The 14,396-nt window shown below is 34.4% G+C and overlaps 2 protein-coding genes across 2 annotated transcripts in view; both read left to right on the forward strand.

Moving 5' to 3' along the window:
- The window catches only part of LOC124356985, a 191,458-nt gene that overhangs the window by 17,584 nt on the left and 159,478 nt on the right, over window positions 1-14,396 (forward strand). The gene's annotated exons all lie outside the window — the stretch shown is intronic.
- On the forward strand, window positions 7,705-12,368 carry LOC124356986 (arginine/serine-rich protein 1). The gene is given in 3 exon segments (XM_046808339.1): window positions 7,705-8,104; window positions 8,106-8,397; window positions 10,253-12,368. Coding segments are annotated over 3 exon segments (495 nt in total). The 5' UTR covers window positions 7,705-8,014; the 3' UTR covers window positions 10,366-12,368.

The following is a 14,396-nucleotide window of genomic DNA, read 5'->3' on the forward strand; positions in this document are numbered from 1 at the left end:
GAGGTGAGTTGCACGTAACTCTAACTCTCGTAACTCTATCTCGAGATAAGAAATATCTTTCTTGTTTTATCTAACGCAGAACCAGAAGCCAAAACAACAGATATTGAGCCATTCGTGCGAGGCTCATAGTTCGTTTTGAACTTTGAAATTAAAATGCTATCGAGACCTACATTTCAGTCCTACATTTTTCTCAAGGCTATAGCTTTTTGAAACGTTCTGTGTTGCAAAAAAATCCATTAGACTTGTCATCATCATCATCGTCAGACGTTTCCGTTCTCACGGGTCGTCGTACACAGCCTCCTCCACTTTAGTCTATGTATCTTAGTTTATTTAAAACTGCGATATCTGTTTTTGTAATCACTACTTTTAATTGTCAACGGATTAAATAGGCATATCGTTATAAAATTAGCGTAATTTATCAAGGTTATAACAAGCTATCTAAAATGGCCTTTGGATTAGGTTTTGTATAAGGTTGATAATGATGTTATCTCGAGGTCACAACCCACAATTCTGCGACTGATGTCGCGTCATAATACCAGAAGTGACAATTGGAAACTTTAATGGTTTCTGACCTCTAATCTTTATTTCGATGACAATATGCAAAAACACATGAAAACAACCATAAGCCCAGTTTCATCACACTCCCTATTTATAGATCTGACCCATGCCCTGAGCCGCCATCGTGTACATCTTGATAATGTGTGCATGACGTCAAAGTTACACAACGGTCAGCAGCGCGTGGCGACAGCGTGGTGACCGTCATGATCGAGGTGGTGGCAGGGCCGGGGCCTGGGGGCGGCGTGGTGGCGGCGGGCGGGCGGCTGAATGCGTCTCGGCCTCCAGAACTCCATACTCCGCAATAGCAATAGCCCAGTACAGAGGTTGATTGACAGGGGTTATCACACAAACTATGTTAAAGTGCAATTATTGAAAGTTAACAGAAACATAATCACTGAACAAAATTATTTAATAAATGAATTACTAAATTTATTTAATCAATAATCGTTTAACATCTACAATTCTAAAACTAGGTATTAGCATTACATTACCTTCACGGTGAAGAAAATCACTTAATATTTCCTATACGAATATAATTTCACGTCTGATTTTAGACATTCTAATTTCTGCATGTTGTAGACGGCGTTGATGAAAAATATGCTGACTTTTTCTAAATAATCATAAACCTTTATAGTATGTAAGCAAACACATACATGCAATAGACAACTTCAATAGTCATCAACATATAAATCGATGAGATACAAAACAGTAGAGTAGTTTGGTTAAAATTGAAACATTTACAAAAAGTTATAAAGATTTTAACATTCACAAAGTTAAAAAGGATAAAATTTATAATTGTACAGATCTAAGGCTAAAAAATTAATTTAAATCATAAAAAGAATTTAAGCTTAACGATTTGTAACATTTTAACATTTTAGTTTGAAATCATGAGTTTACTTTCATTGTGCAACTTGTCAAATATTTTCAGACTTACGATATAAAAGTTGTTTTAACATTTACTTAGCCTAGTGTATGGCACATCTAACCGAAGTTGGTTTCTGGTATTGTGATTATGTACATCAGATCTATGTGCAACTGTAGGTCACGTGTAGACTGGTGAGTTAAAAAACTTTACGATCTTTTCATCTTATGTACCTAAGCAACGTGTGGACCGAAATGTACGGTCTGGGAATAGATCGGTCTGCAAAAACCCATAAATAGTGCATAAACCTAATTAAATGGTTATGAGTAAACATTCGTAGAAGATTTTCTCTCTTAAAAAACCATCTTAGAACCTTCACTTTTGGTCTTCTAGTAACTTTTTCTATGGATAACCTATTTGTATTGCGTTTGCATTTGCCTTAAGTGCATTAACAGTGTTGTCATTGTTAGGAAAAATATGTCTGCATTAGATCATTCACAGTCTTTATTTGTTTTTATAATAATACATTAAGCTGATTATTTATTAAAACTAATAATCGAAATACTCCAGCAATAACCTCGAAAAGTAAAAAAGAATGTAAATTACCAACAGATTATGAAATTTAGCGCAGCTTCTAATCATAACCCCATATCAATGTAAACACCAATTCCAATTTTCAACTACAGTAAATACATTTTAGGCAATTACAACTTTCCACACATCCAAAATTGGGAAAATCCAAAAGTATCATCACCCTGAAGGAATTGATGTCAGTATTCTTCTTTTTACGTATGAAGATTCCGGTACATGTTAAAATCACCATTCCGGGAAATTACTTTTCTGACACTGATTAAGAATCGAGATTTAAATCGAAATGTTTATTTATATACTTTTATCATTACTCGTTAGATAGAATATGTGAAAATTTTTTTTGCTCATTCTTCTTTTCAAAAGTTATAGCTGTTCATCAGCTACATGCGTCTTATCTAAATAGACATTTCCCTGTTGCACAATCATAAGCAACAGTATGAAATAATTGCTCAACAGCAAGCGGCTCTTGTCATAATTTATCAGCGAAAGTATTCATCACTCTTCTACTTGAACACTGACAGTGTTTCCTACTTCTGTTCCCTTATAACAGCGCTACAGGTACTTATTGAGCTTATTCTTAAATCAAAATTTATGATGTTTACTGGTTGCTGCTGCTACAACGCAGATTCAATCTAAGTTGAGTTGTACAATTCAATACATTCAACTGCTCTGGTACGATTGGCGTATGTAATAAAAACACATTGGAGTGATATTCTCTAAAAAATATGTCAAGTATGGTGGAACTACAAATTTTGGTCGACTGTGGTAACGGAGCAGCTGATTGAAATTTTATAAATTTTGTCGCTAAACAGTGCTCTTAAAGGTTCATATCATGGAGGAAATTTTCTTTGAAAACAATTTCGAATTTCTCGATAGCTATAAGTGGAATGACACTGGAATCTTCTTTTAAGGAAACGTGTAAAATATTTCCTATAAATTCTAAAACTATAATGGTGTATGTAAAATTCCAAACTCCCTTTCTTTTAATAGAATTTAGCCGTTTAAAAGCGCATCCGTAATGGAAGAATAATCAGAAAAGAAAGAAGACAGTTCAGAAAGGAAAATTTTGATGCTAATTTAAAGAAAGGGGGAGTATCCCAGTATCCCAGTAACTAACTCGCGCGCGCGCGCTTGTTAAACAAAATCACTTTAAACGTATTCTGGAGGTTTTTCTCGATACACCTGTCATCTTGTCTTGTATTATGCTTTTGATGAGAAGAAGATAAGAACATCTTCATAGCTCTTAACCCAAAAAGTCTTTGCGCGACTTCTGGAATGGCCACAAATTCAAGATGGGTTGGGAAAAAATTGGAGCCCCTTCCTGTCCAAAACCATGATATAGCAACTGCTAGGAAGGATAGTGGAATCTAACTTAACCAAGCCTGCTTGGAAGGAAGGAGTGACTATTCTGTTCCAATTTGAATCGATCAAAGCAGTCAGGAAAGAGGTCTCTCTCACACGTAGGCTTGATAAATCCTCAAACATTAAAAGAACCCATCTATCATCTACCCCAACCACTACTCTCCAGAGGAAACAAGATCAAGTTATCTCTTTAGTCCAATGTATCGAAATCTGCGGATAGTGACCTACTACCATCCATGGCGTTCTTAACATTTACCAAGTCGGGGAAGGTTGTATGGTAGGTTTAAAGCAGCCAGAAGTTAACTATCTTGTGAGTGGATTTAGACAAGAGATAGCTCAGAGAATGATCGCATCAGCTCAGGGAATTAGGTAGCAATAATAGTTATTTGAGGAAGTGTGTTCTATTCTAGGAGACCAAACCATACGATACGTGTATGTCTTAACACTGGGACAGGGCCCAAAGTAACCAAACAACCTTCATCCACGTGAGCTGCCCAGGTGTCTCCCTGCTCTCCGACATCGTTAGAACAGAGTATGTTTACTTTTCTAGTGAGGTTGTGTAACCAATTTCATGAGTCACTAATATTTTTATAGTGCAAAATAGTGTCTTTACTATTGAAATTTAAAAGTTAAAAGTGAAAGGCTACAAAAACGGCTTTAGTAATATTTCTACGTTCAATTGGTATTTGCTTTGGTTGTTTTGTCACAACTTCGCAGCTTTCCTGAAGAAAAGAAATATATAAAGAGTATATTTGGTCATTCCAACCGGGGTTGTTGGCAATTAAAGAATATGTGCCAATCAGGGCCACAGAAAAACTGCTAAATACAAGGATAAGAATATAGTAAATATTTGTACGATGTGCCTGCTCAAAAATACATTTTCCTAACAATAAAGTTATTTATATACAATTTTCTTGAATAAAAATACACGGAATTTCCTAAATTTTCAACTCGTATACGGTACTTAATCCAAAATATTGTATTTTTATCTTCAGTTGTTTTTCATGGGCTTACAAAATTGCTGAAAGTCTACACATTAAATCCTTATAAAATTAATGGAGTAATCAAAATAAAGTATACATTTCTCATGTTTTCAGGGAAGTTATTCTAAAGAGAAACAATTCTGAAAATCTGACGTCTATGCCATTTCCATTACATATAGTGTTTAAAACACCAGCGTAAACAAAATCAAAACAATATTATATTATTGACGGAAATCATGGCTCTAACTAAAGGCCACCGCTACAATAAAACAGAAGATAATTCATTTATCAGGGCAACTTAACCTTAAAACTGTGCCAAGGTCAGGTTATATTTTTAAATTGAAGCACATTGATAGTGTAAAGCTCACATAATGGAAGCTCTTGTGTTAAACCTGCCATAACGCCAGTAACCATGAGCTGAAGGATTAACCAGTGTTAGAGCCCTCCATATGTGATACGCTGACTTTATACGATCGTAAACCTGATAGTACTGCCAGACACGAGGCTTATCCGACTATTAGACGATTGCACGCAATGGTTTAAAAAAGTGATAAAGTCCATTAATAAAGAGAAACATATAAAACACTCGATAAATTGAATTTTTAATTACATCTGTGGCCTTTTATTGTAAACCTCATATATTTTTCTAAACAGAATGGATAATGTTTCCTTCAATACTCGATATTCCGATAAGTTTTGTTTTTACCTCCTTTTATTTTTGTAAACTCAACAAATATGTTCCTAAACGGAATCACTGAAACGAGAAAGTTTCTTTGAGCGTAAATTACATTAGGCTCATCCCGTACTTGTATTCCATATTAATGTTTAACATCAGACTACCTATTCAAATTGCTTAATCAGTACTTTACTTAAGTCAATAGAAAATTGAAGTGAAGTTCTTTACAATACAGTACAATATTATACTATACTGTATTTACTTTCACAAAAAGTATAAACTTTAATAAAACTTCAAGTCTCTGGGGTGTTTATATCAGGAGCTAAAGCACAGATGGACAGACAGACGGATCGACTGTATTTTGATCTTTTGACCTTAAAATCAATATGGGGTTTCCTTGGAACTAGAGGGAACTTTGTGTCAAGTTTCAAGTCTCCAGGTTGTTTATATAAGAAGCTAAAGCACAGATGGACAGACAGACGGACAGACTGTCTTTTGATATTTTGACCTGACAATCAATATGGGGATTCTTTGGAACAAGAGGGAACTTTGTAACAAGTTTCAAGTCTCCAGGTTGTTTATATAAGAAGCTAAAGCACAGATGGACAGACAGACGGACAGACTGTCTTTTGATATTTTGACCTGACAATCAATATGGGGATTCTTTGGAACAAGAGGGAACTTTGTACCAAGTTTCAAGTCTCCAGGTTGTTTATATAAGAAGCTAAAGCACAGATGGACAGACAAACAGACAGACTGTCTTTTGATCTTTTGACTTGACAATCAATATGGGGATTCTTTGGAACAAGAGGGAACGTTGTACCAAGTTTAAAGTTTTTACCGCCTTTGTACCAAGAACTATTATACAGACAAACAGACGATAACGGTGTATGATTTTAAGAAGGCCCCCGTGATGAACAGTACAGAAATATAGACTACACTTGGAATTCGTTGGATGGAATGAGATTAATTGCATTTCCCAACCAATTGTAGTTGATTAAGCCAAGGACGCGAAGGCAGTAATTCATTATGTGAAACGCAGAACGATAATACGTTAGATTTGATCTAAACGTATGATTCATTTCACTATTTGTAGAGTACTGAACGAATGACCCGCCACTTACTCATTATGACGGTGTCAAGGGCTTCTAGCGTAATTGCGTCTAATAGATTTTCAATGATTCAAATGTTTTCATCATTCTGAAATTTTAATTTTTAGGGTCAATAGTGTCTTCATTTGCAACTTTTGTGAATGATTGTTCGTTCATACACTACGAGAAATTAATAAAAACAAAACACCACGTGTCGCGTGGCAGCCTTTTGTTGAGGTTGCATGCAAAAAAGTCTCTAGCACATCTCATTACCAAGGTGTCCTGCCGATAGATAGACAGGCAGAACGCATACATAAATGTCATTTGTACGTCCCAAGGCAGACAAAAGAGAAATTATGTCAGCAGAATAATTGATGACGCTCAGCTAAATTACATGGTCGGACATGCACCATCATAGAAATCATTCTAGCCTATTTATAAATGAAGTTTCATGTACAATTTTAATGCAATAGATAATTTTTCTCGAGATATCTTGCCACATGATAAATTCACATTTTTGTTTATGAGAAATGTGGGTTATTACAACGCAGGAGTGCGCTGAAATGAGTTGTCGCCGACTTTTAATATTCACTGTCCACAGAGTATTATCATTTTCTTTTTTATGTATTACGTCACATGTTAAAATCTCATATGATTGTACACAGCTTTTTACACATATATTTATTCTGCTATTTTCTCGTTGCCATCACGGTTACCCATAAGACCAGTGTAATATTTACTAACGCTCAGCCAAATCCCATGAAGCGCACCTTCATCTAAATCAGTGTTACCTATATCTTGCTATGCTTATTGCTTGTTACTATTAATGAAGCTTCATGCACAATATCAAGCCTGTTTGTCAGTTCGTTTTAGAGATACCGTGCGGACAGAATTACGTAAATGAATTCTCCAGTCCCGTGAGTAATAGGTTTTGCTAAAGCTCAGCCAATAAAGTGATGAAACGTTTTAAAAAGATTACAGCAAATTGATCATTTTTGTTCAAATTATTAGCAGCCTACATTTCAACACGTCGTTAATTCATTATTTAAAATCGCCAATAACGTACAATTTTAACATCATTACAAACTATAGTTTTAAAGTGACTTACCACATGTTTATTACCTTCAATTCTTGTACAATCAATATACAATACTGTGCTTTTAATCAATGATTATATCAGTATCTTTGAATGAATTCTGATATGACCTTGATTCTTAAAAGCTTTGTTTATTTAGAAATCGGTTTAGGCTATTAATTACCTTTTGTTAACGGTTCTGGAAATATAGATATGAACGATATTAGTATTTGATTAATTTAATTATACGTATTGATCATGGAATAATACGGAAATAATCCATCACATTAATTGTTTGAATTCAATTTCTACCAAATTTAACATAATTTACAAATATTATTGTAAATTACAGTAGGAATTCGGTTGAAATATGCCGCGGTTGAAATATGCCGCCGTTACTAATATACCATAAATGGGTACTACATAAAAATACGACGCTGATGTAGTTGCAGCAGGTCCCGCTAGATGGCTCGCGCTGCTCCGTTGTGACGCCACCAGGCTCGACCAATGGTTGAGCAGAGCGCGATCGATAAGTGAGCAGAATAAAACCGCGCTGGCAGTTCGAGCCGTCAACTAGTAGCAGCGCGACAGTAGGAAAGTGCGGTCTGTTCGAATTAGAAAGTGAACGGTACTGTTACAATATTGCGTTCTGAGTTTGATAATAGTTGTTCTGCAAGATTATCAATTCTTCTAAAGGAGTTATTTATTAAAGACAATATTCTAAACTGAATTGTTGTCGCAGTTTGTGAGTGTTAGACCCACCCACGTTACTGAATATCGTTTCCCTCCTTCCGTTATCAAATTATATGAGCCACGATGGCCTTCATGATGCCGGTTGTTAAAAATGACTACAATATCTACAAATCGAGCCGATCCAGAAGAAGTTCTGAGTGCTCCAACCCCTCAGTCTTGCCGCAGCAGAAAAGTGTCTGAGTGCTCAAAATCCGAAGGTCCTAGCCTTTCAACCTCGCCCGGCAGCGACTTCATTGTTGGCAGCCCACACAGGTCTATTCCCATGGCAATGTCATCCAGGTTATCCAGGAATTCCTCCAGGAACTCGCAGTCCAGCCTCCAGTCTCCCAGCAAGTCCACTTCGTCATCACCACCCAAATCTGCATCTTCATCATCTCTCAACAAGTTTCATACCAGAGTGGTGGACAAGCTGAAGAGGTCTCTGAGGATAAAGGATTCTAGAGATGGTAAGTAAATATCCAACTTAATTAGTGTCAAGAAATTTTTAAAATTAGACATGTCTAACCTCTTTTTACAATTCTAATGATTCTAAATAACAATATAAAGTTTCTTTTCATCACTAAATAATTTATTTAACAAACAATATGTTAATCTCTAAAAACTGTTTGCCAATTTCCAAAGATAATTTGTACTAAACCGTGTTCAATAGACTGGGGGTTTTGTTACAAATCACCAGTAGACTAATTAAAATAATTATAGATCGTGTAAACCAATGATAAGACAGTGTTATACTGTTGCAAAATCCATATAACGGAACAGGAAATGAAAGTTGAGCGATCGGTAAAGGGAATTCGCTGAGCGGGATAAGAAAGAGGAATGCACGTACTACGTCACGGAAAAGTACTGGAGAATCCTGTGTTGGGAGGGGGGAGTGTCAATCGTTACCGTACTCCGTCCCGTCGTCTGCTTCCAGCTGCTTTCATGTGCAATATGAATGCATCTCCCCTTCCCCTCTTCTCCTTACCACCTCAACAGTCGGGGGCGAGGACAACAAATTACACATGCAATATTTTTATTGGCTTCAAGGTTAGGTCATGGATTCCAGTTGAAATTTTTAAATCCTATTTCCTTTTATAAAATCTTATTTGAATATTTTTTGCTAGATTTAGAAGAAAAGTTTTATTGAAATTTTAAAGTGTAGGTCCTATATTTATTATTATTTTTTTGAGTTTATAGGAATTTTGCTAGAACACTACATACAAACTAGATATTAACTTAAACACTGTTAAGCCTTAAAATCAATATTTTATTAATAAAGTGTAGTGCTCAAAGAATAGACAGGGAATAAATTAAACATTCTCACTATTACATTTTTATACAATCTTGAGACTAACTACAAAATCTTAGTTATTATATATAACATAATTTTTTAAGTTGTAACAATGCAAATTTGGTATTTTGTTCTTAAGGTATAAAATCAGTTTGCTTATTAAGTTTATCAGCTCACTAATCCCTATTAGCTTAATACAGCAACCTTAATGTTTTAAATAACATCTCAAGAAAACACTTATTGCTGAGAATACCTATTAGTAGTCAATGAATCACAGGCACTTTGAATCCTAAGAGGTGAGATTAAAAGTGGCCTATCTCAAACTTTCACTTGTCATATTCTCTTGATAACCTATCTCTGGAATGAGTGTTTACAAATTGGTTATTATGCGTGGCACTTCATAAACTTCAAAGCACTTTGGAAATGGTTATTGAAATTATACAATTTCACTTTACATTCCAAATAAACTAAAACCTTACATTTTAATATATAGATTAAATTAACTTTTAAAGCACAAAATAATATATCCTAAATCAATTGTAAATTGTAGTAGAGTTTTTAGCGAAACTACATAAATACAAAATTAATTCAATGTTCTGTTCTAAACATATGTTGCTGCTTCAGTGAACATGTTAAACTACTGTACAATAACTGTCTAGCTATAATAAATTATCAGTGCACCCATTTAAAGCATTTTTCGTTTTAAAATTATGTTTTATCCTCTTAAACCTATATTGCATGGAAACTATTTATTATGACTATTGTGTTGATTACTGTTCATGTTTGTCACCAGTACATACATCAGTCATCTTGTCATATTTAGTGTAAGATTTTATTGGCACTTCGCACTGTGTTTGTGGTTTCTTTGTTTCATTTCCATAACATTCATTTAGATAACTGAAAACACATTTCCATCAAGAACTAAAAACCGAATAACTCATTCATTTGTTTTTCCAATTTAAAAGAATCAGCTCAACAAAGAAACAGGTGTTGCAGTGCCAATGTATTGACTGTTTCTTGTTTCTCACCAGGAGGTTTGTTTGGCCAGGCTCTGACAGCTCAAGGAGGACATCCTGAGAGGCTGCCCCGGCCGATGGCGAGGAAGAGTTACTCGTTCAGCGGAAGACCGCGACTCCGGTGCTAGTCCCCGCCCAACGCCACCGCCCGGAGTCCCCGCGTGTCGCTTCCTCTTACCCCGGCACGTCGACGTTCTGGTCGCGCTGGTGAAATATTACACACTTGCCTCATACTTCTGGTCGGACTGTGTGCCATCCTGCTCAGATTGCGACTGTGAATTTATTTATTATTTGTTCAGTGTTTATGTTTTGTGTCGCACCTAAAAGGATGTGTTTTGAGGTTTGTAAGTTAAGATACCCTACTTTAATTGTTTGTACATTTATCTATGATAGAAGAATTACATGTTGTTGAGTTTACGGTTTTTAAATTTCTCAAAATGCTATCGATTGTGATGCTTCAATTATTAAGTTTTCAACTGTCAGATAAAATCATGAAAAGTGCAATAGTGAAATATTACACGTTTAAGATAAGTAAAGAGTATTGTAAACACATTCCATTAAATTGTGATATAAAAATATCACGTACTTAAAAAAAATGTAGATCCACCAAAGTTTTGTTTCATTGGAGAAAAGATATAAAAGGTATCAAGATATTATATAGGCCAACAGATTTCAAATTGTTTATCACTTAACAGTAACAGGCACATCTTTCATACAGAAAAGCTGGATTTTCTGTTTGCTATATGTAAAAATCCACTTACACCACATTTGAATATTGTATTTTTTTAACAGATTTAAGAACCGAAATGTTTTATAAAATGATAGTGAGCATATACGATGGAAGTATCCATCTTAGTTTCCTGTTGCTTCTAGATATTAATGTTAAGTTTAAACTGTGAGTGAGAGAGTCGGTAGGCTTATTATAAACTTGACACGCTTGAGTACTGAATGTAAGCCAAAAATATTTACTTAGGCCCACTGAAAGTGAATATTATGTACCTTTATGTGAACAAATGTTCTCTTAAGAATGACTGAGTCTAGGTTAGGCTAAAACAGGTAATTACTTAATATATTATTAGTGTAGCCTAGGTATGTGGTTCCACAGTATTTATTTAAGTTCATCCGAGTATTTCTGTTGAAAGTTTTTTATTTATTTTTCTTGTGATTTTTTCAAACAAATCCTTATTATTCTAATACTTACTTACTGTGGTGGAATAATTACTTCCACCCGAATATTGTGCTTTTCTAATTTCATTCATTTGGTGTTAAATGAGTACCTGTTTCTAGCGAATGGTAGGTTGCTAGGTAGCCTTTAATAGTTACCTGAGGTTTGGTGTGTCTGTGATATGCAGGTTTAGGAATAGGTGCTCTGGTTTAAGAAATTTTATTTTTGACTTCTGGCTGCATAAAAAATATTTTGTTCAGGAAATATACCAAATAAAAGACAATTTTAAATTGATTTATTTGTTCAAATACATGTACATCTGAAATAGCATCAAATTTTGTTTTATCAGTCTAACTTCTCTTAACATATTTACATAGTAAGCATACATAGGTATAATGTTTTATTAATAGTATTTTTAACTGAAATCATAATGGAGATTTTTTAGGTTATCACATTTTGAATTAAATTTATGTTGCCAGAAGTCAAATTTCATGTTCAGCAATCGGTGTAATGGCCTTTTTAGCAGAATAATATATTGCATGTTGTGGTTCATACAATAAGTAATGTAAGCAATGTTCAAGCATTGTATATTAATTATTAGATAAATTGTACCATATATGCACATATTAATGTATAAACTTTGCTTAAAGCATACTCTTGTAAATAATGTAAGCTATGAAATGTATATTCTTTGTAAAATGTACAATAACGATTTTTTAGACAGGAAAATATTTTTTACTAAATTAGTTTTGGTAGTACCATCAGAAAACTTGAATTTACATACATTCCCTCAATTTCCTTAGTTTGGTTTCATCTAGTTTCTGTTAAATTATTATAGCGATAAGGGCAGAGCCTTTGTATCAGTTACACAGACCATGGTTTAACTCTGTTAGTCACTCTTCATTAAGTTTATATTTCTGTCATATTTTACCTGTTTTCATCAATAAATTTCTTTTATTATTTAAACTGACTTTGTTTCTTCATTCCATAATTCCAAGATAGCGCTTAGTTCTAAGGACAAACAACATTCAGATTGGTAATAAAATATATTAAATTTAATAGGTATGGTTCAATAAATTTTAGTTCAATGGACAAACAACATTCAGATTGGTAATAAAGTTTATTAAATTTAATAAGTATGGTTCAATGAATTTTAGTTCAAAGGACAAACAACATTCAGATTGGTAATAAAATATATTAAATTTAATAAGTATGGTTCAATGAATTTTAGTTCAAAGAACAAACAACATTCAGATTGGTAATAAAATATATTAAATTTAATAAGTATGGTTCAATGAATTTTAGTTCAAAGGACAAACAACATTCAGATTGGTAATAAAATATATTAAATTTAATAAGTATGGTTCAATACATTTTAGGAAGACTATAATCACTGTCTTCCTAAAGTGTAGTGTGCTGATCTTACTGGTTGCATTTATAACAAATTCAAAATGCGCAAAAACAGTGCTCATTTTGTGCTGTTCTTGTGGATCAGATGATAATGTGGTTATCTGAAAATTATCTTAAAACAAAAAGAATAAATTAACTAGTTATTTAAAAAATGTATATTATTACAATTTATTATTGAAAAAGGGGGAGGAAATTTTATTATTGAATTTTAAATAGCTCTAACTAAATTTCCCTACTGAGAATTCAAAGGATAATAGGATATTGCATGGTGTTATATGTTACAAAATGAATAACACTATCTTTTGAGGATTGAAAACACCAAGGATAGTAGGATTTTTTACATATGTTACAAAATTAACACTATCTTTTGAGGATTGAAAACTCCAAGGATAATAGGATATGGACGTTGTTATATGTTACAAAATGAATAACACCATCTTTTGGGGTTTGAAAACTACAAGGATAACAGGATTTTGAATATTGTTATATTATACAAAATTGAATAACACTATCTGTTGAGAATTGAAACCTCAAAGGACAATAATATTTTGGATGTTTATATGTTACAAAATTAATGACACTATCTTGAGAAATAAAATCTATGCTCTATGTGTGAAGATAATCATACATACCTGTATAGCCTACATGGGTAGCTTTTTGTGGGCTCCTGAAAAAGGACACGTGTACAAACAAGGAACCTATAGCTGGCATGAGTTCTTGTATTTAGGTTTTTTAATAATTATCAGTCATGTCTAACCGTTTGAGAAAACAGCCACACTCTTTCAAGTAGTTGATTCTAATCTACAGATAGAATAGTCGCAAAGTGATGCAAGACAGGAATTACACAGTGTTTGACCTCTTGTGACCCACGACTCCGACATGGTGCTGATAACCCTGGGATATCAGCAGCACTCATTGCCTTGGGCTGAGGTCAGCTTGTGATAAACCTCAACCTCGGTCTGCAGGCCAGGCGCCAGCTCAACTCACGTGAGCCTTGTTCATAAATAAACCATGGCAAGATTATAATTAAACAAAATCTCAAAGAACTGTTATTACATAGTGGAATAGCAAACCCCGCGGGGTCAAGTTCCGTTATTTCACCCCATGTTTTTAAATCGCTACTATAGCCACGGAATTGATTGTTTGAGGTGAACTAATCATTTCAATTTATATTTCTGATCAGCCCCTCTAGAATTTTATATTTTACTGATAGGTACTATCTCGAGGGATGTTTTTCTTTTATTGACATCAGCGCGGGGCAGCGAAGCCCGAAGGCCGGTGATGGCCGGAGGCACTCGTCTCATTTCGATAACAAGAACAGTCTGGGCATGCCTGATGCTGATAAGATAAGACGTCGTCAAGGAAAACAAACAGTGTCTATCTAGTTTAGTACCTCCGTACTCATCTATGATCATAAATAGTTAAACTCCGTGGCTATCGTAGCGATTTAAAAACTGGGGTGAAATAACGGAACCTGACCCCCCGCGGTGCATGAGTTGCCAATTTAGGGGAGCTACTTAAGGACACTGTTTAAAAAGAACACGGAATTGCAGGCCTTCAAAGTGGTATTTTGGGGTATTTTTT

The sequence above is a fragment of the Homalodisca vitripennis genome, chromosome 3, assembly GCF_021130785.1.
Source record: "Homalodisca vitripennis isolate AUS2020 chromosome 3, UT_GWSS_2.1, whole genome shotgun sequence".
In the NCBI taxonomy this organism is placed as follows: domain Eukaryota; kingdom Metazoa; phylum Arthropoda; class Insecta; order Hemiptera; family Cicadellidae; genus Homalodisca; species Homalodisca vitripennis.